At 46.9% G+C, this 27371-nt stretch overlaps 1 protein-coding gene across 4 annotated transcripts in view; it reads left to right on the top strand.

Annotated features, from left to right (window-relative positions):
* LOC308342794 (uncharacterized protein) overlaps positions 1–27371 on the top strand; it is a 71140-nt gene that overhangs the window by 23693 nt on the left and 20076 nt on the right. For 3 of the 4 annotated variants that reach the window (XM_080803393.1, XM_080803392.1, XM_080803391.1), the window contains exon 3: positions 19098–19138. In XM_080803393.1, the coding sequence (XP_080659519.1) occupies positions 19098–19138 (41 nt within the window). Of the gene's footprint in view, positions 1–19097; positions 20017–27371 lie in introns of those variants that run through there. The other variant, XM_080803390.1, reaches the window with a different exon arrangement.

Genomic DNA, 27371 nt, shown 5'->3' with positions numbered 1-27371 from the left:
TAGCTAAGTTAGGTCGATGCTTTGGGACTTGTAACATTTCTTATTTTCTGAATTATGCCCTACGCATTCATTCAGGAAACTTACCGAATGTGCCCTACATGCCAGGCACTCTGATGGACACGGTGAAAGCAAGATGGGCATGTCAGCATCCCTTCTCAAGTCTGTTGAGTCTGTTGTGAGGGAGGAGGGCAGGGAACCAAGGCAGTGTGGGAAGAGCTGTGGGTGAGAGAACCAAGGAGGGGCTTCCCAATCCCTGTGGACCTTGAGGGAAGAAGACACTGTATGTGAGGCTCCCTGAGGGAGGTGATGCCTGAGCCAGACAAAGAAGAGCTCTCATCTGCTCTAGGCAGAGGGAGTGACCTGTGCGAAGGCCCGGGGGTGGGGGGGGTGGGGTGTGGGGTAGGGGGGGCTGTTAAGCAGATGGGAGAAGAATGCCCTGGGGCTTGTACCACACATTAGAGAGCGGCTTGTGGAGTGAAGACAGGTTCTGAGGGGGCCAAGTGAGGCTCACAAGCTCAGACCCCTCTGTGGGCCTCCCCTCCCTCCAGGAGCCATCCCATGGGAGGACTAGCTCCCCCCACCACCATTCCCCAGATCAGAACAGAGAAGTCACCTGAACCAGCCACTCAGATGGGAGCAGGCAAGTATTTGCACATCCATGGGAACACATTTGAGTGCTTGGATTTTTGGAGGGAAGGGAGCACTGAGATAAAATCTGTTCATCTAAACGTAGGAACGAAGTTTTGCATTTCAGGCAGGAAGGCCTTTGGGAGCCTCATTAGGCTTTCTCGCGAGTCTGACTAGGCTGTAAAATTGCAAAGACTGTTATCACATCCCAATAAATGCATAATATGATCATAAAGTAGGTAATGCTGAGTTTATTCCAGCCTGATGGGAGCATTCAGCTCTCTCTCCTCCTTTCCTCTCTTCTCCCCTTCTTTTGTTTCCCTCTTTCATTTCTAGCCCCCAGAACCCCTGGTCATCTTTTTTACACACTCATTACTCCTTCAACACCCTCCAACATAGATAACCACACTTGATTTCTGGGAACTCATCTCAACCTGTGGAAAACCAGGAAGTAAGCAGTAAGTTAAAAAGGTAGCGAGAGAGAGAAAAAGAGAGAGAGAGAGACCAAAGTCCAGAATTAATCAGTATTTATTGAGGATTTGTGGACTTACTATGTTCAAGCACTGTGCTAAGCTTATCACATTCTCTGTTTCGTTTAATGTTCCCCAGACCTCTTCCATTTGCCCCATGAGATCTGCTTCCCACCCTCTCCCCTTTCTCTGTGCCCTGGGAGGCTGCTTGTATGCAGTGCAGTGCCATGTACCTTGGTCTGGCTTCCAGTTTTGGCCCACGGCCACCACTGGCAGAAGATCAGTGGGTACAGGAAAATTAGGTTGAGAATTTATTCCCCTGGGTCCACATCAGGTCATTACAATCCTGCTGTATCCTCCATGGAAACCCACGGCTCCTGCCAGATGCCCATCCAGATGGCTGCCTTCTCTGGGCTCCCTTACCTCTTCCCTTCCTTTATCCCTTCAGGCTAAAGGGGGTACCAGCTCCCCACTGTTGCTAACCCTAAAGTGCTCCTTTATCCATTGTTGGTTTCCTTAAACCCTTCCAGTGTGAGGAGGCCCTCTGTTTCCTATAGGATCCTGACAGTAGGGTAAGCTTTATGAGGTAAGTACTATATTTACCTCATTGTAAGAAAAGGAAAGTGAGGCTCAGAGAAGTTTAATAATTTGTCCAACGGGGTACAGGGTAAAGGGTAGAACTAAGACTCAAATCCAGTATTCCCGATACCATGTTCCTGACGTGACTAAGCACATGTCTGTTTAGTCATTCCATCCCCATTGCTTCCCATGCGTTGGAGACCATCTCCCCAGACTCCACTAAGTAACTGTTTGTTCCTTTATTTTGTTTCCCGATCTACAACCATTTAAAAAGAGCAAAAATTCGAAGTGGGTGCTAAAGGCAGGCTTTCTAGTAAATAATGAGAAGGACTTAGTGACAGTCTGCAATGGAGAAAGACCTCATAATGATTAAAAACAGGCTGAAGCACTTCAGAAGCCTTCAGACTCCACCGTGGCCTTGTGTTCTGTGTGTTCCGAGGGATGGTGGCATTGACATTACGAGCCTCTGGAGCCAGAAGTGAAGCTCCGAATTTGCCAAAAGTGTGACCTCAGGGTTGCCTAATTCTCCCTGACCCTGGTTTGAATTTTAGTGGTCAGTTTTCAGGCTTAGTTTGTAACACCCCAAGCACAGGGCAGAGGTTCTTTTTAGTTCTGAAACTGCTGATTCAGTTTGCATGAGGATATTACTTTTTAAGGAACTTTCAAAAACACCTAAAATTTAATTGTAGCTATAGTTTAGTTAGAGAATCCCTGGGTGAAGAATTTTCTCCACTTCCTAGCATTTCAGAGTCTGACATCACTTGGGTTGGAGGGAGACTCTGGGGAGAAGGGCCAGGAGCCATTCAGTAGGTAGAAGGGCCTTTACCCTGGGACTCTGTCCATAGGCAGCTAGCTGTACCTGGGTTGTCATGAGGACATCACGTCCTGGCTGTCCCACCAATGGCTTGTCTGGCCGGTCCTTCAAGATCATAGCTGGACAAAGGCATAGAGGGCTGGTTGACGTTTATTTGATTAGTAGTAAGGTCGACCCTTTAAAAATCTTTTATATTGTATTTATTTTGGTAATTCTCATCGCTTCTCGGCCTTTTGGCTAAGATCAAGTGTATTTTGGTAATTCTCTTCACGTGTATGGTAGAACTTGCTAGTTGCTTTCCAATATCCTATCTCCTCTTCTTTCTTAGTAACAAACTGAGTTTTTAGCTGAGCCCTTTGCCACCAACTAAAAGATTATGTGTCCTGGGCTTCCTTGCGGCCAGGTTTGGCCATGTTACTGAGTTCTGGCCAGTGAGATGTAAGTGAAAATATCATGTGGGATGCCCGAAAAGGAGAGGGATGTACCTTCTATTCATTCTCCCTGTCTCCAGCCCACTTTCTTAAATGAGGGCACAATGACCAGTGCTAATCAACCAACATGGACCGTGAGCACTGTGCCCTTAGGGATGGGGCAGAATGAGCTAGAAGAAGCATAGGTCTCTAATGACTCCTAGAGCCACCATACTAGCCCAGACTGACACCTCTGGATTTCCTTTTTTTTTGCTTTTTTTTTAACGTGAGAGAGAAATAAACTTCCATCTTATTTAAGCCAGTGTTTTTTTCTGTTATATGTAACTGAACTAAATTCTAACTAACACAAAATGCTCTGTTTTTCTTCTGGAGCATGTTTTTTCCATTACTGATCAGTACTGTTTACATAGGAAGGATATTTTCTCTGTAAATGTAGTGATTATTCTCCCCATTTTTGCTTGCCTTTTGATTTTGTGTATGAGTTTTTTTTTGTTAAAGCATAGTTTCTTTTTTTTTAATGTTAAAATCTCTAGAGTTTTAAAATGCTATTTGCTCTTGTGTTTGAAGTTCTTCTCCATTTGGAGCAGATAAATATCCACCAGTGTTTTTCTAGATTTTTTAAAAAATGATTCACTGTTTATACTTAGCACTTCATCCATTGGTGAGTCCTGCTGTTGGATTTTGAATCTCTTGTAGGTCGTGAGTTTCTAGTCCCAAGTAGTCTCCTGAGCTATAGGACAGGAGTATGTTACCTCTCGTGTCCACCATCTGTCCTGGCCTGAGCCTCTTAAAGGGCAGCACACTCAGCATACATACTCTCTCCTGTGCCTTCTCCCATTCACGCCTGTGGGTTTTCTGCCTGCTACTCAGGATAGCACCCTGGGCTGCTTCTGGGACTTTTGTCTTCACCACCCTCTTGTTCAACTCGATTCCAGCTCATCTCAAATTCCTGTTTACCTAGACCAGGCCATTGACAGATTTCCTAACTATCCCATTTTTTAAAATTATTTTTTCTCTGGAAAGGCAATATGAAGAATTTTTATATCTTTTTCTAAGTAGACGTAGAGGTTTTTAAATTAAAATTTTGGTTTCTGTTATGAGAAATGAAACATGTGCATCATCTAAAAAATCAGAAAATATGGAAAAGCCCTAAAGAAAATAAAAATAAAAGCCAGAAAGTCTCTATTACTGCTACTTTATGAAAACACAAAACAGCCTTGTATGATGACAGATAGAAGCTACACTTGTGGTGAGCAGAGCATAACATAGAGTTATTGAATTACTATGTTGTATCCCTGAAACTAATGTAATGCTGGTTGTCAGCTCTATTCCATTAAAAAAAAAAAATACATAGAGTAAAAAGTGAAATTCCCTACCACCTCAAGAAGTAACCTCTATCAACAGTTGTAAGTATTTCTTTCCAGATTTATTTATACAAACAAACATAAAAGATATATATATGCACAGTCTTGTTCCTGAAAATTCCATCATGCTGTAGACTTGTTTAGCAGCTGGCTTTTTAAAAACAGCAATATACTGTGTACCTCTTGCTCAGACAGTAGAGAGACCTACTGTCTACCTTCCAAAGGCTGCATGGGAGGATTTCCCTGCATGGATACGTCATTATTTCCTCTTCTCTCCTGTGATGATCATGGTTTTCCAATGTCATGTAACTAACTGTGTATGAGGCCGCCATAAACATTCTTATCCTTACACTTTTTATGCATTTGTGCCCCTGTTCCTATTAAATTTCTAAAATTGAGACTGTAGAATAAAAGGGTACCTACATAGTAAATGACACAGGCTGCCAAAACCTCGTACCAATAAATGCAGTGTCCATTTAAATGACCTTTTCATCACCCACCTCTGCCCCACTGATTGGCTTCTCACCCTGATGCTGGATTACTTTTGGAAAGTTCAGATCTGATCCCACCCTCCCCTGTTGAAGAAGCCTTGATGGCTCCTCATTGCCCACAAGACAGAGGCCAGACGCCTGAGCATTTATCCAGGGCCCTCAGTCAGTTTGGGTCCTCTGAGAGGCACACGCCCAGATGGAATTTGGGGTGCAGGAGACTTATGGGGGTGCCACCTGTGAAAGAAAGGGAAGGGGGCAAGGGTAGGCAGGCAGACTTCGGCAGAGGTCTGAGTTCTGAGACACAGGGAGGAAGATCCTCCAGCCGTGATGCAGGGTGGAGAATGTCTCCACATCCCTGTCGGGAGCTCCAGTGCAGGTCGCCCACAAGAGAAATCACACTCTGGGGAGAAATAGGCAGGCCCTAGCAGCCCTGCTATCATCTGCCATTGGCTAGGGGTTTCCCAGGAGAAAATGTGAGCTTGACCTGGATGGTTTGGCAGATCCTGATCGTAAGCTGTCACTCTGAACAGCAGCTTCTCTGAATGGCACTTGTCCATGCCTGTCATGAACAACAGCCTGCCTTTTCTTTCCTGCTTCCAGACCCCATGCTCTGACTACCTGCCATATCCCACACAGCCAACTGTCCATAATCCCCCAACCCCCGCCCCAACCCTGACCTTTGCTCACCCAGTTCTTTCTACCTGGTATGCCACTCCTCCCCAGTTATTCTAGTCTAAATCCTAATGTGTTTTCAAAGCCCAACTTCAATGTCACCCCCTCTGGGTCATCTTCCCTGATCCCACCATGCAGAATTAGTTGTTCCTTGCACCTGTGGTGCTATTTGTAGGTTAGTACTTCCCAGACTTGGAGTATTCTTAGCTATTCTTTTCTCAGAATCTTGTCCCCTCAAACCTCAAAACACAGCATAACAAATACTGACTGAGGTGTTTACCTGCCCCTCTCACAGCACCTTGAGGCTAGGGACCTCCGCCTCCTGGAAGGGTTGGAAGCACACAGTCAGTGATCCATAAATGTTGAATTACCTGTGCCTCATATGGGCAGGGCAAGGTCTTGGGGAGAGGGTGGGATGTTTACTGTCATTAAGCATCACCTAGCTTGGTACCAAGTCAGAGTTTCAAAACTAGAGCACGTCTTCCTCTGTTCATATATTCCTCCATGATTTGGAAAGACCCCAAATTTTTTTAAGTCATCATTTTATTGCCTCTGGTCAACAGATGGGAATTTTTGAGGGGGGCTTCCCTCTTTCAACCACATTTTTAGGAGTTGGGATTTTGCATTTGTTCATCACTCATTCTCCTTATGGGTGTAAGAAGAACCATTATAAGACCTGGGATGAAATCTCCAGGTCAGATGAGTAATCATTTTTTGGTTGGGTGTTTGTGGAGTGGAGGAAGCTGGGAGGGATGGAAATATTTTTTCCTTTTCTTACCCACAACCACCAATTAAAGAACTCCTCTTGGAGGGGACCTGTGGGAAATGGCTGAGGGTCTCTGGAGTGGGCATAGTTGGGCTAACATTAGAGGTTGGTGAGGATGAGGGTGGGTGGAGAGAACAGAGGAAGAAATGCTGGCCCAGACTCTCTACCCTCCTCCCCCCCCTTTAGATTTCCTTTAGCTGCTATCCCTCAGCTGTAGGAGCCTGGGGCTGGATTGGCCACGCCCTCCATTCTCCCCTCACCATCTCCAACCTGTCAGGATCTTAAGAGACACCCAAGGGTCTTCTTTTTTTTTTTTTTAAGATTTTTATTTATTTATTTATTTGACAGACAGAGATCACAAGTAGGCAGAGAGGCAGGGAGAGAGAGAGGAAGGGAAACAGGTTCCCTGCTGAGCAGAGAGCCCGATGCGGGGCTCAATCCCAGAACCCTGAGATCATGACCTGAGCCGAAGGCAGAGGCTTTAACCCACTCAGCCACCCAGGCACCCCCTAAGGGTCTTCTTATATCAGAGTGAGGGCCATGTGCCTCTGCCTTCTCCAGTACTGCACTCAGTGCAAGTATCAGCAAGGAGGTTCTAGGCTGAGGCCTTGGCTGTTGGTGCCAATTTGGCAGTGGCTAGGCATTCTTAGAGCTTATAGTGTTAGGAAGCCCATTGTAAGCCCAAGGTTTTTATCTCTGGGTTCACAGGCTTATCTTCAGAGGTTGTTGGACCCACCCTCTCTCCTCAAGTGGTATCAAATTATACATTTGGTGGAGTCAGAGTTCTCATCAAATTCTTTTTTTACCAGTAAAGTCCATGATCCAAACCACTTCTTTAATCCAAAGAAGATTAGTCTTTCTAAAAAAAAAAAAAAAAAAAAAAAAAGGATGTTTTCCGATGAGAGCCAGATTCCACTTGGATGGTGGGCACTGAGTAATGGAGACACCAGGTTGATTCTAGGAAGAAGCCCAGATCATCACCTTCACATTGTAATTGTCCCCTGAGGAGCTTTGCATCCCCTTCGTAATCAGAATTTGTGGTTTAGGGACCATATGGATTTGGTTGGCACAGATCCAGTGAGCTGAACCCCTTAGAGTTGATGCCCATCTCCAAGGAGGACAACCCAGAGACAGCAGACCCTGCTTGTGTGTAGAGGGCGGGGAAGAGAGCCCTGTTGATGCTAGTAAGCACAGAATATCTATGAGAAGACACTGTTGCTAGGCTTTTTAAATGAATTACAGCATCATTTTTCTTAAACACCCCTATAAACCTGAGTTCTAGGCAGATTCTGGTCTCCAGAGTGACAGTTCTGATGTGCCCAGAAACTGTCAGAAGCATTCGGTGCACAGCAGCAGACCTTGAAGGGAAAGAAAACCAGAAAAGGGCAAAAGGGCATGAAAAGAAACTTCTCAAAGTAGAATAAAATTTTGAACTGGGTTACGAAAGCACAGAACTTTAACACGACAGCCCCTCTAGTTTTGACAGCCCCTCTCCTTGATTTTTTAAGTCCTGGCCACAGTCACAAACAGGGAGCCATATCTGTTGAGACTTCCCGAGGGTTACATAAACAGTTTGGATGGTTCTATGTATATATGTTTTTTAAACAACAGTTTCTGAAAACACTGGAAAAACTCCCACTTATTTAACAGCGTGATGTCTGAGCCAGCCCTGGGAGTCCCTGGGCTACCTTACAGAATCACTTCCTCCTGACCGTAGTGGGGGCAGGGCCCTGGCTAAGTCAGAAGGCTCAGTGAGAGACCAGAGGAACAAGAGCTGGGTCTTCAGATTGTTCCTTGTGAGGGAAGCTATGACTTGTCACCATTGGAGAGTGGGGGTATAGAATGCAGCAGACATAGGTCTTCTAGGGACATCGTCCTTGCAGGAAGGAGCGTGTGCTCCAGGCACACTCTGCCCACTTGAATCTTGTGTGACAGAAGCGTGGTTCCTGGGCCCCTAAGTCAGGGTGGGAATCTTCTCTCCTTTTTCAAGGTCTTAGCAGCCTCAGTGGCCTTGAGGGTTTCTGAAACCTGCCGGGCTGGGCTCCATCTGAGAAACGCTTATGTCTTTTGACACATCCTCATCACCAACTCCCATTCCCCCTTCCAGTAGCCTCTGAAAAGTATCTTGAGAGAAAAACTGGTTTTATGCACTAGTGGTAGTGGCTTAAAGGAAACAAGAAGGACCTCCTGCTTCAGAGTCCTCCTCCCCCCGCTCAGGTACCTCAAGTTTGCCATTAGAAATGTATTTCCAGTTACGTATTTTCCTTACCCAGCTGTTATTTTGGAAGTGCAGTTAGCTGAAGATGCATAACTCATTAATGCAAATTAACTTTATCAAACTGATGCATTCTATTTAAAGAGGCCTGGCCCAGCTGTTCTAAGCCTTGTGGAGGTCACCCACCCCTTCCAGAATCAGAGGAAATAGATGGACAAACACCCAGAATTTTACACACTGTGTGTGGATTTCAAGGACCCTTTTCCTGTCCCTACCCTGGAGCTCTGAGTTCTGTGAAAAGATGGTAAATGGGAAGAGGTGGTGGGGAGGGGCGGCTTAAACAAGGAACCTGGGTGCTGCTAGAGATCACTTGTGGTTTTCCCCAAAGCTAGTAGTGCGAACATGTTAGAAATGGATGTCTGTCACCCAGCTGTGGTCACTGCCGTGCTCTAGAGAGGAGGTGTGCTTCCGTCCACCTATGATGTTGGGGGCTTGTAGGCAGTGTCTCTGAGCTCCCCAGGCCACGTGCACTCTATCTCCATTAAGCTGGATGGGAAGAAAGACACCCCCACCAACTCCAGAGCTGACTTTCTGCTGGAGGAGGCAGAAGGAGGCTTGGGTCAATCTGTTGGGTTGGGGTCCTCTTGGCAAGGGGACAGGGGCCACCAGCCTTCTACAACCACCCCCAGCTCTCTCCAGACTGCATATTAGAACCCCGAGTCTGAGACCTGTTTTGTTTTCTTTGGGGAAGTCAATTTTACAAGTCAGCTTGTGATTCCCTGGGTATTGTTCTGTTCAAACTGGGGGAAACATGGGGAAAGTTTTTGGATCCAGACTTCATTCGAAAGCCTCACAGGGGATTTTGGAGGTGATGCAGCATAATGAAACAAGCAGAGTGATCATTTGTCGTCCCGTGCTTGTTATGTGAAGCTCCTTCTGCCAGTGGTGACTCAGGGAGGGGAGAATTTCCCCTTCTCGAGCCAGCTGGACAAGTGTCAACACTTCTTTCTTTGCAGACTCTGGCACGGGAGGAGGAGCAGGGCCTGGGGTAGGGGATGCCCGCAGGGTTTGGGGGGCTGTGCCCAGTTGAACACACATGAAAAGAGGGGGTTCTTCTCTTGAGTCAGTCAGTCAGGGGCCCCCTGACCTCACAGAACTGTTCTCAGCCCCTGCCACAGCACCCCCCCCAAACTGGACACCAGTTTGTGTGCTTTGAACTGTCCTGAGACTCACCTCTCCCCTCCATCCCATCCCAGAAGAAAGCCCAGGTTTTGTGCGGCACACTCAGGCAGGCACACCCTCATGAGCCACTGTTTTTCCCACACTCACACTCAGACTTTCTCCATTACTTCTTTGTGTTTTTTTCTAGTAGTAGTGATTTTTGTCATTATTGCTGTGTCCACTGGATTTCCTAATATTAAAATAAAGATTTCTCAGATAGGATGCCAGGAAACACTAGTCATAGATGAAAATATAGATAAATTGACATTTCATGAACTTCTCTTCACCAAAAGTTACCACTGGAAGGGTGAAAATGCAAGTCACAGACCGATATTTTCAGTAATGTACCTGACAGGGGACTTCTATTTAGAATGTACAAAGAACTTCTGCAGGTCAATAAGAAAAAGACAAAATAAGCAAAAGTTTTTTTTTTTTTTAAGATGTATTTATTTGAGAGAGAGAGAGTGAGAAAGGCCCACAAGAGTGGGGGAGGGGCAGAGGGAGAGACCCTCGAGCAGACTCCCACCAATCTCACCACTCATGAGAACATGACAGGAGCCAAAACCAAGAATCGTCCACTCAACCAACTGAGCCACCCAGGCATCCCCAAAATAGGCAAAAGTCTTGATCAGCAACATCTTACAAGTGGATATCTATATAGCCAATAAGCAAATTAAAACTTACAAGATATACACTCACCCAAAGGACTGAGACTTGAAAGACTGATAACACCAAATACTGCCAAACCCTTCTGTGCTCCTGGCAGAAGTGCCAGTTGGTATAATCACCTTGGAAAAATTTTTAGCAGTACCAACTAACGCTAAGATTATCCCCATTTCATAGGCCATGAATTCCACTTCTGGTATATGCTCAAGAGGAATGAGTGCGTATATCCTCCCATGTTTGTAGCGTTTTTATTCATAGAAGTCCCAAACTGGAAACAGCCCAAATGTCCCCTCGTAATAGGAAGGATAAAGAAATTGCATCATATCCGTACCGTGGAATATACCACAGCCATGTAAAAAAAAAGAACACACTATGGTGACACAGAACAACAGAGACGAATCTCACAGACATGTGGAACAAAAGAAGCCAGACACCAAAAAAGTGCATATTATATGATTCTGGGACCACACCTCTCATCTGGGAACCCCTAGTGCCTGGCCCAGTCTCTGCCACATGCCACAGGCCCTCCGTTGATGTTTGTGGACAGTGAGTGACGTGAGACCCTTACTGCTGAAGGTGCCTTTGGAGCAACGTGGTTGTAAGCAGTAGAGTGGAATCCGTCTGGGAGGCCTCTGACAGGCTTACAGTTCTGCTGCACAATGAAGCAGAACATGCATGCTGTGAAGAGGAGCAGAAAGGAAGCCTTTTCACCGGAAGGGGGAGGGGCTGTGTGTTCTGGGAAGAGACCCTCACAGGTGCGCAGGGGACTAGGAGGGCTTCCTAAAGGGATAGTGTGGTGTTGAGAGGACAAGAGACAGAAGAGGCCTGAGAAGGGCAGCCCAGGTTCAGGCAGCCACATCACCAGGTGGTTCCTGAGCATTAGTGAGTGCGTGTCAGAATTGCCTGGAGGCCTTCTGAAAACACAGATGGCTGGGCCCCACCCCAGAGTTCTGAGTGTACCCAGAGGTTCTGAGAATTTGCATTTTCTAACAAGTCCCAGGTGATGTTGATGCTCCTGGTCTAGAAGCCCCACTTTGAGAACCACTGGCTTAAGCCAAAGCCACCTGGTCCAGCCAGTTGCACCTCACCTGAACCACAGTGTGAGGTAAGCCAACGGCAAGATGAGACGGCAGTGTGGACAGGTGTAGTGGACGGTGACCTGGAGGCTGAGGAATTTAGACTAATTTATAGACTTAATTTAAGGCCCATGGATGGACATGAATAAAGGCTATTCTCTGGGATGTCCCCGCTCCATGGTCTGGGTGCATACAGCCTGAAGCTTAAAGCTATACAGATATACAGGTGATAAATGCGTACTGCATTTGGCCTTGTAGAGATAAGCTCTATACGCATCACATCTACGGCCTTGTAGAGATAAGCTCTATATGCATCACATCTACGGAGGGATACTCCATTTACACTGATGGGCAAACAGGGATTTTTAAAAGGCTGTTATTTTACTTTCAATTTTTCTAAATGTAATTTTAAAAAATTTAATTCCAGGATAGTTAACATACAGTGTTATATCAGTTTCAGGTGTACAACATAGTGATTCAACAATTCCAACAAGTGCGCTCCTTAATCCCATCACCTATTTCACCCATCCCCCCACCCACTTCCCCTCTGGGAACCATCAGTTTGTTCTCTAGATTTAAGAGTCTGTTTCTTGGTCTCTTTCCCTCTGTCTCTCTCTCTCTTTTTAAAGATATTATTTATTTATTTGAGAGAAAGAGTGAGACGGAGGGAGATCATGAGCAGTGGGGAGGGGTAGAGGGAGAAGCAGACTCCCCACTGAGCAGGGAAACCGATGGGGGACTGGCTCCCAGCGCCCTGGGATCATGACCTGAGCCGAAGACAGATGCTTAACCAACTGAGCTGCCCAGGCACCCATGTTTCTCTCTCTTTGTTTTTCCTTTGCTCGTTCATTTTGCTTGTTAAAGTCCACATATGAGTAAAATTGTATAGTAATTGTCTGTCTCTGACCTATTTCACTGAGCATTATACTCTCTAGCTCCATCCATGATGTTGCAAATGGCAGATTTCATTCTTTTTTATGGCAGAATTATATTCCATGGTGTGTGTGTGTGTGTGTTTATCTTCTTTATCCATTCATCTTTCCATGGACACTTGGGCTGCTTCTAAAATTCAGCACTTGTCAGTAATGCTGCTATAAACATAAGGGTGCATATATTCCTTCAAATTAATGTTTTTGTATTTTTGGGATAGATGCTTGTGTGATTACTGGATCATAGGATAGTTCTATTTTTAACTTTTTGAAGAACCACAGTGGCTGCACTAGTTTGCATTCCCACCAACACCACATGAGGGTTCCTTTTTCTCCACATCCTCACCAACACTTCTTTCTTGTGTTGTTGATTTTAGCCATTCTGACAGGTGTGAGGTGAGATCTCATTGTAGTTTTGATTTGCATTTCACTGACAATGAGTGATGTTAAGTATCTTTTCAGGTGTCTCTTGGCCATCTGGATGTAAAAAGGCGTCATTTTAAATATGCAACATCAAGATTATTTGTAGCCATGCAGTACATGCTTGCTGTGGGGATGGCCAATGGAAAAGCAATCTGCTGATCTGACCTTTCAGGCAAAAGCAGCAGTTTTACTCTCAATAAAGAGATAACTGCTCTAGATTTCTCTTTCTAGTGGCCTACAGCCCTCCCAGGTTCCCAGGGACAAAGGTGTTACACCACACACCCAGTCCATTTCTATCATCAGAGGGACACATGGATCCTGGAGGTTTCTCCCAAAAGGTCTCTCCTTGGCTAAGGGTGAGAGAGTCACTTGGGTGGGGCTTCGGGAGGGAGGTCAACTCTGAATGCCTCAGGTGAAGAGTCCCTGCCCCTCCCCGGGTTGTCCTGGTCAGGACACTGGACCAGCCAGACAGGCCATTTCCTGGATGACCCAGGTACAAAAAGCAGATGCCATCTGTCGTCCTGGGTGCTGGCTTCCAGTTATACCTCCAATAAGCTACACTGAGTACCAACTTTCTGCCAAGAAATCTACTGGGTGTGGTAGAAACACAGATGAATCAGCCACAGACCTACCCTCCAGAAACACCCGATTTAATAGTGGGGAGGGAGACAGAGGCCATTCCTGGTCATTAAAAACCGTTCTTCCCAGGGGCACCTGGGTGACCCAGTCAGTTAAGCGTTTGCTCAGGTCATGATACTGAGATCTTGGGATTGATCCTCATATCCAGCTCCTGGCTCATGGGGGAGTCTGCTTCTCCCTCTCCCTCTGCGCCCCCCCCCCCCACCATGTGGGTACTCCCAAGTGCTCTCTCTCTCTCTCTCAAATAAATAAATAAAATCTTTAAAAACCCTTCTTCCTGGTCTCTTGTTCCCTCCTTTCACATGCCTGGTCTGAGTCTAGCTCCCAGCACTCCCCAGCACTGGAGGCTGGGGGCTTTCACCATTCAGCAGAATCCTGGAGTCACAGAGATGAGCAAATCAAGATGCTTTTCGTCTGGTGGAGAGCCCTTCCTGCCCCATACCTGAGGATAGGGCAATTCTGACCAGGTGCCCTCCGGCCATTCCCCATGATGCTGGGGCCATGACCATCAGCTCTGGGCTGGGGAAACCCAATTCCCCTTGCTGGCTGGGCTCCACATTGACCAAGGGAGCCCAGGGACCCCTGCTTTTGCATCTGCTTGGCCCAGACCAATCAAATCACAGGTCTCTGGGGATTACAGCTGCTGCATACATGATTATCCACAGGAAGATGAGATGGGCTCAGGTGATTGTCAGTGTCTGCTGACTTCCGGAGGACCTCCTTTTTTCCTGCCTCCCTTAGGAAACTGGCTTGCTCCCTCCTCACCTCACCCACCTGTCCCCTCCCCCAATCCCATTTGCAAGAGAATCACTTACAAGAGAACAGAGATCAGAAGCAGATTTAGATCTTGCTCTGCGGCTCCATTGGTGTGACTAGGGCAAAGCACCTAACCTTTCTGAACCTTAGTTTCCTTTATCTGTAGAATGCTGATAATGACCTTGCTTACTTCGTAGTATTGTTCAGAGGCACAGAGGATACAGAAGCAAAATTCTTGTCCTTAAACCACCTTAAAGCCTAACAAGGGAGTTGGACAAGCACACTCACTGTGTGATCTGTACCAGACCAGAGGCTTGTTTGGGGTGCAAATAGTGAGCAGAGTGGAGGCAAACTAATTCTATCTAATAAGGGGGACCTGCAGAGCTGCCATGGAAGCAACTTTCCAGGGCTTTGGACTGGCGCTTGTTGAGCACCAGACACTCTGTTAAGCATTTTACCCATTTTTTATTTAGTCCTCACAATAAGCCTGTGAGATAGGTTTTATCATCCCCATTTTATAGATAAGCAAACTGAAGGTTAGAAAGGATCATGCATTGCCTTGGCATAGTATTAACTGAGCATCACCTACATGCTAAATGTTGCCTGTATAACAGTACACAAAACTGACCCAAGTCCCCTGCTTCTGGAGCTTGCATTCCATAGGTGAAGTCACTTGCCCAAAATGAAACTGGAATGTGCCAGAGCTGGGACTCAAACTCAGGTTTTCCTCAGCTTTTCCCACCTCATTCCGGAACTCACTGCTCCCCAGGACACTCCTTTCATTAGGGGCACAGACTGCCCCTGCCAGCCCTTCTGGGGAATTTGGAGATTCCAAAGCAAGGCTGGGTCGGAGATAGGAGAGGAGCTGACATTTCTGTAGAACTTTCTGTGTCCCAGGCCCTTCCTGGCAGCACTGCCCCCCCCCCCCAAAAGACTGAATGCCTGACTACCTGGATGTTTTCCCTAGGGAGGGATGGAAAGGGGGAGCTCCCCCAAGGGGGATTCAAAGAAAGATGGGGGTGCTCTGTATCCTTCCCTCAGAGGGAGACACCCTCTTCCTGGCTCAGGTAGGGAATCCCTTTGGATTTCACTGGGTTTAAGAGTGGGGCCTATTGTTTCCCTAGTGTTTAGACCATTGAGGGAGGAAAACTCCAGACCAGGGTGTATCTGAGGATAAAATCAGCCTCTGGCATCTGAGTGGATTCTGGCTCCTTAGTAAAAGGCTCAGCTCTGCTCTTCCACTGTTTTGGGCTTCAGGCTGCTTCTTGATGCCATGAGACCCCTGACACTCCCACTGGGCAGTGATGTTGGTTTCCTCAACCCAAGAAGACAATCAGGGATTTGCAAACCTACCCCACTAAGGAAAAAAGATGCAGTTTACTCCTAGTGGCAGTCACTTGGAAACAATCTAAATGGCCAATGTTCGGGGATTAAATGAATTATGGTAAAAACGTGCATTAAGTAGAATACTGTGCAGGCATTAAAATCAGCACATGGAAGAAAATTAATGGCATTAGAAGGGTGCTTATAATAGGTTTAGTCAAAATTCATGACTAAAACGGTGTACACAGGGGCACCTGGGTGGCTTAGTGGGTTAAGCCTTTGCCTTCGGCTCGGGTCATAATCTCAGGGTCCTGGGATTGAGCCCTGCATCAGGCTCTCCACTCAGTGGGGAGCCTGCTTCCCCCTCTCTCTTCTGCCTGCCTACTTATGATCTCTCTCTGTCAAATAAATAAACAAAATCTCTTTTAAAAAAAACTGTACACAGAAAAAAATGGACAACCCCATCTTGCTTTTTTAAAAAAGATTTATTTATTTATTTGAGAGAGTGTGAGTTCAAGTGTGGGGAGGGGCGGAGGGAGAGAAGCAGACTGCCCACTGAGTACAGACCCCAGACCCCCAACCCTAACCCCACCAAGGCTGGATCTTGACCCTGAGATCCTGACCTGAGCTGAAATCAAGAGTCGGTGCTCAACTGACTGAGCCACCCAGGTGCCCCAACCTGATCTGATTTTTAAAAACTCTGTGTATATGCATAGAAAAATGTCTCCAAGGATGTATACCAAGTATGAGCAGTAGTCCTCTCTGGGTAGTAGAATTGTAAGTGATTTTTTTCCTCCTCTTTTCAGTATTTTCTAATCCTTCAGTGAAAATGCACATTTTTCGTAACCACAGAGAGAAAATCCCACAGTATATATTAAAGAGAGAAGAGGAAGAGAATGTCTCCTTTTGGCCCTGTACTTAGATGACCGCAGGCCCTGGCCAGCTCTGGGATATTTGGACGCCGAAAAGTAGTGGGTCAGGGGCCAGCATGTGGAGAACTAGCCCAACACGAACACCGCGCCCAGACAGGCCACCTGACCCCAAAGCTTCCTCTCACCCCATCTCATTGGTTGGCTTTGCTGCATTTGTTGGCATCTGTCTCCCCAGGATGATCGCCTCCTCCACAAGTCAGGCTCTATTACCTCTTCTGTTCCCTCTGACTTCCCATCAGGAGAAGCGGCCCAAATGAGATCTTGGTTTCTAAGCAGCAGAGGACATACTCAGCAGCCCCAAGCTCTGGGCATTGATCCTAAAGTGACAGGGAGCAGTGAGAAAAATGAGAACTCCTTCATGGGAGTCTAGAAATAGGCAGTTAGCTGGCTTACAGGGACAGACGCTGGCTGAAAGTCAGCAACCTGCAGAACCTGGTCCAGCTTGGTAACTACGGCTGCCACTGACATGGGCTGTGGAAATGCCAGCTTGGTGTGCTATGTTTTATACAGGAGTGAAGTACAGGTGGAAGCAATTCGTCTGATCACCTCTTCCCCCTTCACTCCCAGGGCTCCCAGGGCTCCCAGGACTCCCTGGGCTCCTGCGGCCGCCATCTCACTCTGCCTATAGGCTGATGACTTCAGCTCTCTTTTGAACCTGTTGCAGTCAGGTTGTCATCCCAGCCCATCCACTGAATCTGCCCTTGACCAATACCACCTGGGACTCTACGATGCCAAATCCAGTGATTAATTCTTTGTCCTCACATGACTTGACCTATCACAGTGGATTTGGCCATCCTCCTTGAACCCCTTTCTCCTGGTTTTCCTCCTATTGTACCCCTTCTCAGTCTCCTTTACTGTCCCTCAGTCCTTAGTGTCCCTGTTGACAGTCACCCCCTCGGTGGCCTTATCCTGTCACTGCTTTAAAGAGCCACACTCTGAGCACTTGCAAATTTTCATGGCTAGTCTAGACCTCTCCCCTGAATTCACATATCCACCTGCCTACAGACCTCTCCATATGAGTCTCTAAAAGGCATCTCCTACTTAACATCTCCAAAACTAAGTTCCTTATCTCCCTCCTCCAACAGGCTCCACCAGCACAATGCAAGCCAGACAGTAGAAATTCTAGTTCTAATTCTATTTGCTTGAGGCAAAAGTCTCAGAGTCCTGTTGGAATTCTTTATTTCAAACCCACCTCTAATCCATCAGTGATCCTGTTGGCTCTCCTTTCTAGAATCTGACCATATGTCTGTACCTCCATGCTGCCTCTGTAGTCCAAGCCACCATCATCTCTTGCCAGAATTTCTGTAGTAGCCTCCTAACTGGTTCTACTTGTGCTCCCCAATTTATTCTCAACATAGTGTCCTGAGTGATATTGGCGGGGGGATGGGCTTTTGTTTTGTTTTGTTTTTAAGAAGTGGGCAGAGGGGGAGAGGGAGAGAGAGAATCTTAAGCAGGCTGCATGCCCAGCGTGGAGCCCAGTGCAAGGGTGATCTCATGATCCTGAAATCATGACCTGAGCTGAAATCAAGAGTGTCAGATGCTTAACCAACTGAGCCACCCAGGCACCCTCAGAGTGATAGTGTTAAGGTGTGAGTCACATCATGTCACTTTTCTGTGTAAAACTCTCCAGTGGCTCCCATCTGAGTCAAAGCTCAGGTTTATCCAAGGGCCTTCTTTTTGTGCCCTGCATGTTCAGAATCTCACTCCCTCTCTGATCCCCTATCTTACCTCCCCTTCACTCACCCTGCTCTGGCCACACCACCCTCCCCAATGATCTTTACCATGTCAAACAGCCTCTCACCTCTGGGCCTTTGCACATGCTGTTACGTTCCCTCCACCTGGAAAGCTTCTTTCCCATTAAATGTCAGGGCTCAGGCCTTTATTTCTTTCAGGTCTTTATTCATAATTCACTTTCCCTGGCCATACTATTTAGAGTTTCAGTACTCCTGCCCACCTGCTCTAACACTCCCTTGACTTTCTCCTATTTGCTTTTCCCTCCAGAACACTTTCCTCTTCTGACTACTATATACTGTATTTTATTTCCTTCTCTGGTTGTTGGTCTTGCCTCATAGAATGCAAGCTCCATGAAGGCAGGGTATTTGTCTCCTTTGTCTACTGCTGTATCTCCAGAGCCTGAGGACAGTGCCTGGCATATAGCTGGTGCTCAGTAAAGGCCTGATGAATGCCTCTATGACTCAAAATACATGAAAGGATGATTTTCTGTTTATAAAAGGCCTTGAGGGGTCCCTGGGTGGCTCAGTGGGTTAAAGCCTCTGCCTTCAGCTCAGGTCATGATCCCAGGGTCCTGGGATCGAGCCCCGCATCAGTCTCTCTGCTCAGCAGGGAGCCTGCTTCCCTTCCTCTCTCTCTGCTTGCCTCTCTGCCTACTTGTGATCTCTGTCTGTCAAATAAATAAACAAAATGTTTCAAAAAATAAAAAATAAAAGGCCTTGAGACATGGTGGAAAGAGCCCTGGAGTTCCTGCCAGCATAGGAGCATCGAGAGACTGAGTGAGAAAGAAATGCCCCCAGTGGAGAATGTCCATGTGTGGAAGTCTGATGTGGGCCCGCATGCAGCCAGCTCACACCTCGGTGGCTTCTAAAGAGTCACCACAGATGAAAGGAGTCCCACTTCTCTTCCATCCAGGCCTTTTTTTGCCCCAAGGGCTCTGTCTCAATCACTTACTTTCCTTTTCTTCTCTAGGTGACAGAGTTTGTAGCCTTTTGGAGGAAGACAACAACAAGGTAAGAGAACAATAAGACTGTGTCTAGTTTGGGACTTCCAAACTTACAAGGCCTTCAAGGTATTCAAGGAAGACCAGGATGTTGAAAGTGTTGGCAGCTGGATGAAGCGAAGGTCCAGAGGACTCGTCTTGACTTCCTGGATAGAGTGTGGGTGCTGGGACAGTGAGGACAGCTCAGTATTTAACAGTGGATCATCAGCAGTGGCTGCAAGGTCTCAGACCCAAGAAGATTGTGCTTCCCTTGGGAAGACAGGGCAACCTCCTCCAAGCCAGTCGGCTGTGCCCGTAGCCTGGCTCTCCTGCTCTGCCTCCCCGACCTCCCTCCAGGCCTCTCTCTTTCACCCCTTGCTTTTCTGCCAGGCCTGCTGAAGTCAGGGTGTCCTGGGCATTCTTTCTTTTTTTTTTTTAAGCAAGGATGGTTTGGATGTAGATTTAGAGAAATATAGGATGCTTCCTGCATAGGGGTTCTCTGATTCTGTGTTAAACCACAGTCCAAATTTTAAAGAGTGGAAACTCTCAGTAAATAATGGCTATGGGGAATTGTGTACCAATGTACATAGTGTTAAAAATGTGTCCAGCTTTGGACCAAGCAATTCCACTTTCTGGAATTTATCCTAGGAAAATAATCACAGTTATGCAAAGATGTGTGTACAAAGATAATTTGTCACTGCTTTGTTTTTATAAGAAAGAGTGAGAGAGAGGAAGGAAGAAAAGAGAAAAGAAAGGAAAAGAATTGGAAAGCCCAAGAAAAAGGAATTGGTCCTTTAAAATCTGGCACATCCACACAAGGGCATGTCACACAGCAGAATGACCTAAGTGTATACTTACTGGCAAGAAAGATGTTTGCTGTTTGCATATATTGCTAAGTTAAGGAACAGGAAAAAAAAAAAAAAGGAAAAAGAAAATGTAAAAAACTCAGCAAACATGCAAAGCGAGTGGCTTGGGACACAGGCTGGAGGGCTGAAATCCAGGTCAGTCTCTTTTAACCCATGTGAGAGCTAGGCAGGTGATTTGATCTCCCTAAGCTTCTACTTCTTTCCAGTAGAATGGGCATAATAACACAGGTCTTGCAGAGTTGCAAGAATTGGGTGGGATTAACACATCTAAAGGCCTGGGCACAGAGTCCAGCCTGTGTTGAGTGCTCAGCAGGTGGGCACCCAGACGAGGTGTGAACCAGTAGTATTTCTACTTGTGTATAAGCCTGGAAACGTTCTGGAAATTCATAGTCAAGTAGTGGTTTTATTTGGCTGGTAAAATATTGAGTGATTTTCAAATTTTTCTTAATTTTATGCATGGAATAAATGTTACTTATTTAATGATGGTGTAATTTAAAAAAGGAAGTAACAATTGAAAAGGTTAAAAGAAAAAAAACCTGCCATGCATTTGGCAGGCAAGCCAGCTGTGCAGCCTGGGTGAGTAGAGGTGGGAGGGAGGGGGAGGAAGAAGGGCAGTGGCTAAAGGAAAGAACTGGAAGGACTGTTGGGCCTGAGGGCTGGTGCCCAAGGAGATGCACTTCAGAGGTAAGGCTCAAGCTGCTACAGGCATGTTCCCCACTCTGGCCCCTCCTGGGGAGCTCCTGGGGCTCTCCTGGCAGGAGATACGGTGACTCAAGGCCCATCTGTCCCATGAGATGGCGATGAGTGTGTGCAACCAGCTCTGGCAGCAGAGCACATCAGCGGAGGGGCCCTGGGCCTTCAGAAACCCAGCATCTTGTCCAGGCCCAGGGCAGGAGAGGCAGGAAGTCCTAGGGAGTTCCTCAGTTTCTCAAAGAATGACTAGCTCCTCTCTTCTTTGGCTCTCTGGCCGGATCCACACTCAAGAGCAGGGTCTCCCCAGTCAATACAACCTGCTGGGAAGGAGATTCAGTGACTGGTGACCGCCCCTGGGTTGCTGTGTGGGCTCCCGCCCTCACCCCCACGCGCCAACTGCCTTCACTGGCCAGTGAGATTGGGAGAAACTCTTCCACGTTAAGGAGGTGCCAATTTATTCAGCATTCTTGGGGCATGGCTCATCCATGCAAGTGACTTCTCCAAATAATCAAACTTAATCCCATTGCATTGCAATTTTTCATTGTACGCATTTTTTATTAATTTCTGTTTTATCACGTTGATCAAAATAATGCAGGCATATGGTTTCTGTATCAGCAGTACAGAAAGGCTGGGAATAAAAACCTTCTCCCTTAGCTTCCTCAGTCCTGCTCTCTCTAGAGATAGCCTCTTTCAACTCTTTCATTAGTTTCTATTTCTGCTTATACTGTTATTTCTTGATTTACCAATTTTAGACATCTGTTGACTTGTGGGAGATGAGAATTGAGCTTCCTACAAAGTCATTTCCAGTTCTCCCCCATCTCCCAGTAAGAATATAACATGATTTTTGGTTAACTCAGTAGTGAATATAGCGGTATTCTTCACCGCTGAGCTAAGTAGTGTGTTGTGGGGGGGGAAAAGTCTTGTATCTTTGATAATTTTCTCCCTTCTATTTTACCTGCTGGACCTACTGGGTTTACTCTTCTGAATTTCTTATATTTTCTCTATTTCCCTGCCCCTTGCCCTTGGGTCTCCTTTCTTGGGCTACTTTACTTGAATTTATCCTCCAAACTTGCTGCTGATGTTTTAATTTTGGCTTTCACATTTTTAATATACAGTTATTCATTCTTGTCTTCTGTGCCTTTTTTCATAATCACATTCTTGTTTTATGGATATACTCTTGATCTCTTACGTCTATGAAGGCATTGTTTATTTTTCTTCTATTTGTTTTGTTTTGATTTTCTTCTATTCTCTTTATTATCTTTGTTTCTATCTAGCTGATTTTTGCATGTTTGTTTTCTCTCTTTCATGTTGGAGGTATTCCTCAAATGTCAGATGTCCTGGCTGTCTGTTGATACTTATGAATGGAGCAATAAAAACCTGAATTAAACTGTATGTTTGGGGACAACATATCAGCTGGGACTTTGCTATAGGGAGCAAGCTGGTCTTTTCATTGACAAGCGTCTAAATGTCAGACTCTGTTCTCTAGAGCTAGGTTTCTCAACATTGGAGCTATTGATATTTTAGTGCAAATAATTCCTTGTTGTCAGGGGCTCTTGTGCACTACAGAATGCTTAGCAGTATCACTGAACCCCCAGATGCCTTTTCTAGACTTGTGATAACAAAAAAATGTCTATAAACATTGCCAAATGTCCCTTGGGGGGCAAGATCACCCCATTGAGAACCACTACTTAAGCCATTCCGCTTCTCCAGAGAAGCATTCTGACTCTTTGTTCCCATTACTTATAACTGCATAACAAGCCACTCCAGAACTTTGCAGCATAAACAACAGCCATTTTATTATTCTACAAGTCAGGAATTCAGAAAAGGCACAGCTCCACAATGTCTGGAGCCCAGGTTGGGGTGACTGAAATGACCAAAGGCTTGAGTCACTGGGATTTGGAACAGCTGGAGCTGAAGGATCCACTTTCCAGATGGTTCTCCACTTGGCAGGGACAGCAAGAAGCCTGGGCTCAGCTGGGACTGGTGACCAGAGAGGCTGCACATGGCGTCTCTAGCATCCAGCCTAGTAGCTGGATCTCTTACATGGTAGCTCCGAGCTCTGGTGTGAATGCTCCAGCAAGCAATGTGGGGACTGCATGGCCTTTTATGGCCTGGTCTTGGAAGTCACATGGCTTCACTTACCACTGCAGTCACAAGGGCCCCCCAGATTCAGGGGAAGGGACTGATAACCACTTCTCAATGGAAGATGTGTTGAAAAAATTTGCAGCTATGTTTTAAATTCACCCCACTCCAGAACAGGGTGCTATATGCCTGGGGCAGGGTGAGATGTGAGGCGTGGAGGCCTTGATGCTCACTGTTCAGTCTTCAGACTTTGTCCTCGTCACCCATTTGCATCCTTGTGTTCATCTGCCATCTCTTCTGCCTCCATCTCTCATGTTCAGAATCTTTAGTCTCCTGCTCCATGAGGCAGAGCGTGGAGTAGGATTGAGAAGGATTTACCTGGTTCCTTACCCCACTGACTCCTATGCCTGACTCCCACCATCATCATGACTAATTTCCCTGAGGTCTGAGCTCATCCAGGGTTCTGGGGGTGAAGGGGCTGGCCTCCTGTCAGCAGCCCTGTCCGTGGGCCCTAGGAGACCAGCTTCCTCCAGGCCAGCCCTCATTCCTCCGTCTGCTTTCTCTCTTCCTGGAGGCTACTCAAATCTCATCCACCCATGTCTCCTTTACCATTCCCTTTGCACTTGAAGGTCGATACTGTTTTCTTTCTTCTTTTTTTAAATTTATTTTCATTTATTTTTTAAGTTTTTATTTAAATTCCAGTCAGTTAACATACAGTGTAATATTAGTTTCAGGTGTACAGTATAGTGACTCAACAATTCCAATGCAGTGACCTCATTTAACTCTTTGCTGGTAATTCAGAGTCATCTTTATGAATGTTCATGTTTACCTTGGAATTATGAAGCTAAGTAGAGCAATTTGTCCCTGCGTGATGCGGACTGGGATCACTGTGCTAAAATCCCTTCAGCCTTTTTTCATGGTCATCTCTGTCTTGGACTGCCTCTCATCCCATTCATTTGTGGTGAGGGTGCCACATTATAGCACATGAACTTTCTTTTCTTCTTCTTTTTTTTTTTTTTTTAAGATTTTATTTATTTATTTGACAGCGAGAGAGAGAGAGAGAGAGAGAGAGAGAGAGAGAGAGCACGAGCCAGCGCGCACAAACAGGGGGAGTGGCAGGCAGAAGCAGGCTCCTTGCAGAGCAGGGGAAGCCCGATATGGGACTGATCCTGGCACTCTGGGATGATGACCCGAGCCAAAGGCAGTGGCTTAACTAATTGAGCCACCCAGGCGCCCAGCACATGAACTTTCAATCTACTCCTCCAGAGTGACTAAACCAGATGGCTGTTCAGGGTGTCCCTGCCTTGGCCCTGCTCCGACCTGTTTCCTGCCTACCCTTCCTCACTCCTTCCTGCATTCAACTTTTGTGGATTGCCTCAACCTGGCTCCATGGTACTTGCTTCCAGTTGGATTTGGCCAACTGAAGACCCCTGCGGGGACTTGGAGAATAATGGCGGGGTGCTTTAGGGTCCTTTATCCCTCCAGTTACCTCCCTTGCTATGCCTCGGGTCAGGAGGATCTGGGTTCTTCACTCTAAAGCCACAACGCCTATAGCAGCCTTCTCCTCCAGCCCTGTGTAGGTTCCACTAACTTCTCCCTTCAGGTTGGAGGTAACAGTTCCCTCACTGTAGCTGGCTTTAGGGGGCTTCTCTTCCCATTGTCCTTCTCCTTAGTCCTGCTCACCGTGGATGTGTACAAGCTCTCCTCAGTTACCTGGGCAGCGCGCATCTGTTTCCCACTGGGACTCTGATAATACAGAAACTTTTTCTCATTTGCATCTAAAACAAGAATAGTCCCTGAGAGAGATCCTCCCAGTTCTTTGTATGAGCTTTGTGACATCTCAGGACTACACAGGGGCTTTTAAAAATTCACTTTCGAGTTTTTAACTATGATGCACGATAGAAGGCACTGGATTAGTGACTTCTCCGTATGGGGGAATATGACTCACTAAAGTTTTTTGAGGAGGAAAATAAGCCTGTCAATAAAAGGAAACCAGGAGAGAGAGTATATGATGACTTTCAGAAATTATATGGCCGACTGGAAAACATCAACAGTTTCAGAAAATGAAGAAATATCTTCCTGAACAACAGATCCTTGTTGGGTCTCTAAGGTGAAGTGTAGGTTTGGGGGACATCCAGGCCATGTCTGGGCTGGATTCCCCTATATCTGACATGAGGAGTCCCTTCGGTGAGACCCACTAAGCTTGTGTGTTTCCAGCTCAGTGGCCTCCTTGATGCTTTTGCTCTGAGGAATAACGTGTGCTTGTTCCCTGGATGAGGATGACTTGGAGCCCAGACAGGCCCACAGCCTAGGCCCCGGTCACATCTTACACCCAGGAGGAGCACCCGGAGCCCACCTGTCCTTCAGCCACCTCCGGATCAGCCTGCATGACTCCCCTGCTGGAACGCTCTCTGGATTCTCTTGCCTCCTCGATCTCCTGGGCAGGCCAGGCCTCAGTTTTTGGTTGGATTTGTACAGTTCATTGAAGCACACATACCTCTAGGGAAAAAGTAGAATCAAGTACTCTTCTTGGCCACCCATTTCCTGAAGCACAAAGAGGAAACTTTTCATCAGTGCTTTGTAAAGGTGATGACAGGAAGGGGTAGTGGCTCCCCAGCTGGCAGGGCTGGCTGCGTAGTGTTTCACAGATGAGGGAGGTGAGATGGCACATGGGCGGGGAGGCCCCAGCCAGGGATAGCACAGGCACAGCCCTGGGCACAGTGTCCCATGGGTTACTCCGGCAGAGCCATAAACCCTCAGCCTTCCTGGGCAGGGAGGAAAGGCCTGGGGCATCACCCCCATTTCCCAGGGGGGAGACAAAAGCCAGATAAGTGGTGAGTGACAGCTTCAGTGGAGAGACACTGTCTTTACACCCCAGCTTCCTTATTCATGCTTCTTTCACTTCCACGGATTTCTTTTTTTTTTTTTTTTTTTTTTAATTTGGGGAATGGAGACTAGACAGTTGAAGACAGATTTGTTTCTAACCTGGCTACCTTCCAGTGATGTAGCCTTTATCAGTTTAGCTTGTCCTCTTCCAACCCACGCCAATCTGTGTCCCTTGGCCAAGGAAGCTCAGCCAAGCTGCCTCCCACCCTGCCCCACCACCCAGCATCCCACCCAGCAGAGCTGCAAGAGGCCCCACGCCCCTTCCTGTTCACTCCTATTCTGCAGACATGATGCCGTGAGCCAGACATGTAGGAACATGGACATGAGGGGCAGCCTGCGGCCGGATGCTGGAGGGCCCTGGAGGGCTGGGGGAAGCTTCTGAGAGAAGCAGAGTCCTTCCCACAGCAGAAGGTTCATGGTCTGTGCACATGGGGGATGAGGCCCAGGAGGACAGAACTCCTGTGTAGGCTGTAAGCCCGTGTCTTGTCTTTTCCTGTCCAAGCTGCCCATTGTGGATGAGAGCATGCCAGAGGTGGCCATTGCTGGGATGGCTGCCTCTAACCACAAGGAGAGGAAGGAACATTCTCAGCCTGGGCACTTGAACCTAGCACGCTGCAGTCCTCAGCAAGATGTTGCAAGTTCCTAATCTGGACCCAGAGGCCAGGGAGTTTAGGTATCCTCTGGAACCCAGAGTTGACTGTTAGCCACAAACACAGACATCCATGGGGCCAACACTGCCCCCTCCCCAACGTCACATCCTCAGCAGTGCCTCTGGTCTGGGTAATATCCTGGGCAAGCCTAGCTGCCTCATCTCTGTAAATGGCCCTGCGGCAGCTGTGTGACCAGCCACCTCTCTGGGGCGGGGCCGGGGTCCACCTCGCTGCCACACACACCATGACAGACTGATGCAACCAGCTTTCATCAGACACTGCCAGGGAAGAAAAACATTGCAACAGCGTGCGGCTGTACTTCCTCTGCCCATGCATGAGGCTTGCTTACCTCAGCCAAGATGGACCTCTTCCTAACCCAGTGTCGCACCCCAGCTGTGAAGTGCCTTTGATCAGGGCCACGTGAAGTCCCTGAGCGGATCTCCTCCTCCCACGATTAAACCAGTGGCTTTCAATCCTGGCGGGGCATTGCAGTCACCAAGGATATTTAAAAAATATTGATGCCTGGACCTCACTCTCACTCCAGAGATACCAACTGAATTGATCTGGGTTAAAAAAAAAAAAAAAAAAAGAAATCTAAGTGTTGAAGGGTCACATACATGCATCAGCACCACCACAACAAACCCAAGGTGTAATTCTCAGTGAATTTTCACTCAGTGAACTCAGTTAGCCAAAGTAACTGGCGTCCAGGTAAAGAAGCAGAGCATCACCAACATCTCCTGGTGCTCCAAAACGTAACCACCATTCTCACTTCTAACAGTAGAAATGAGTCTTGCCTGTTTTCAAGCTTTGTATTATATAAAGGGAATCATATGGTATTTGGGGTTTTGTGTCTGGATTCTTCGGCTCAACACTGTGTGTGTGAGATTCATGCAAGCTGTGGCTTATAGTTGCTGTAGTCTGTTTGTTCTCATTGCTATAGAGAATTCCGCCATATGGATACCACTGTTGCTGCGTATTTGGGTATTTGGATTGTTGTTTGGGGTTTGGGGTTAGGACTACTACTCCAATGAGCATTCCAGTGGTGTCTTTCGGAGCACATTTGTATGCATATCCCTTGGGTGCCTAC

This window comes from Martes martes, assembly GCF_963455335.1.
Source record: "Martes martes genome assembly, chromosome: 5".
Taxonomy (NCBI): Eukaryota; Metazoa; Chordata; class Mammalia; order Carnivora; family Mustelidae; genus Martes; species Martes martes.
This window is presented reverse-complemented; position numbering and strand designations above follow the sequence as displayed.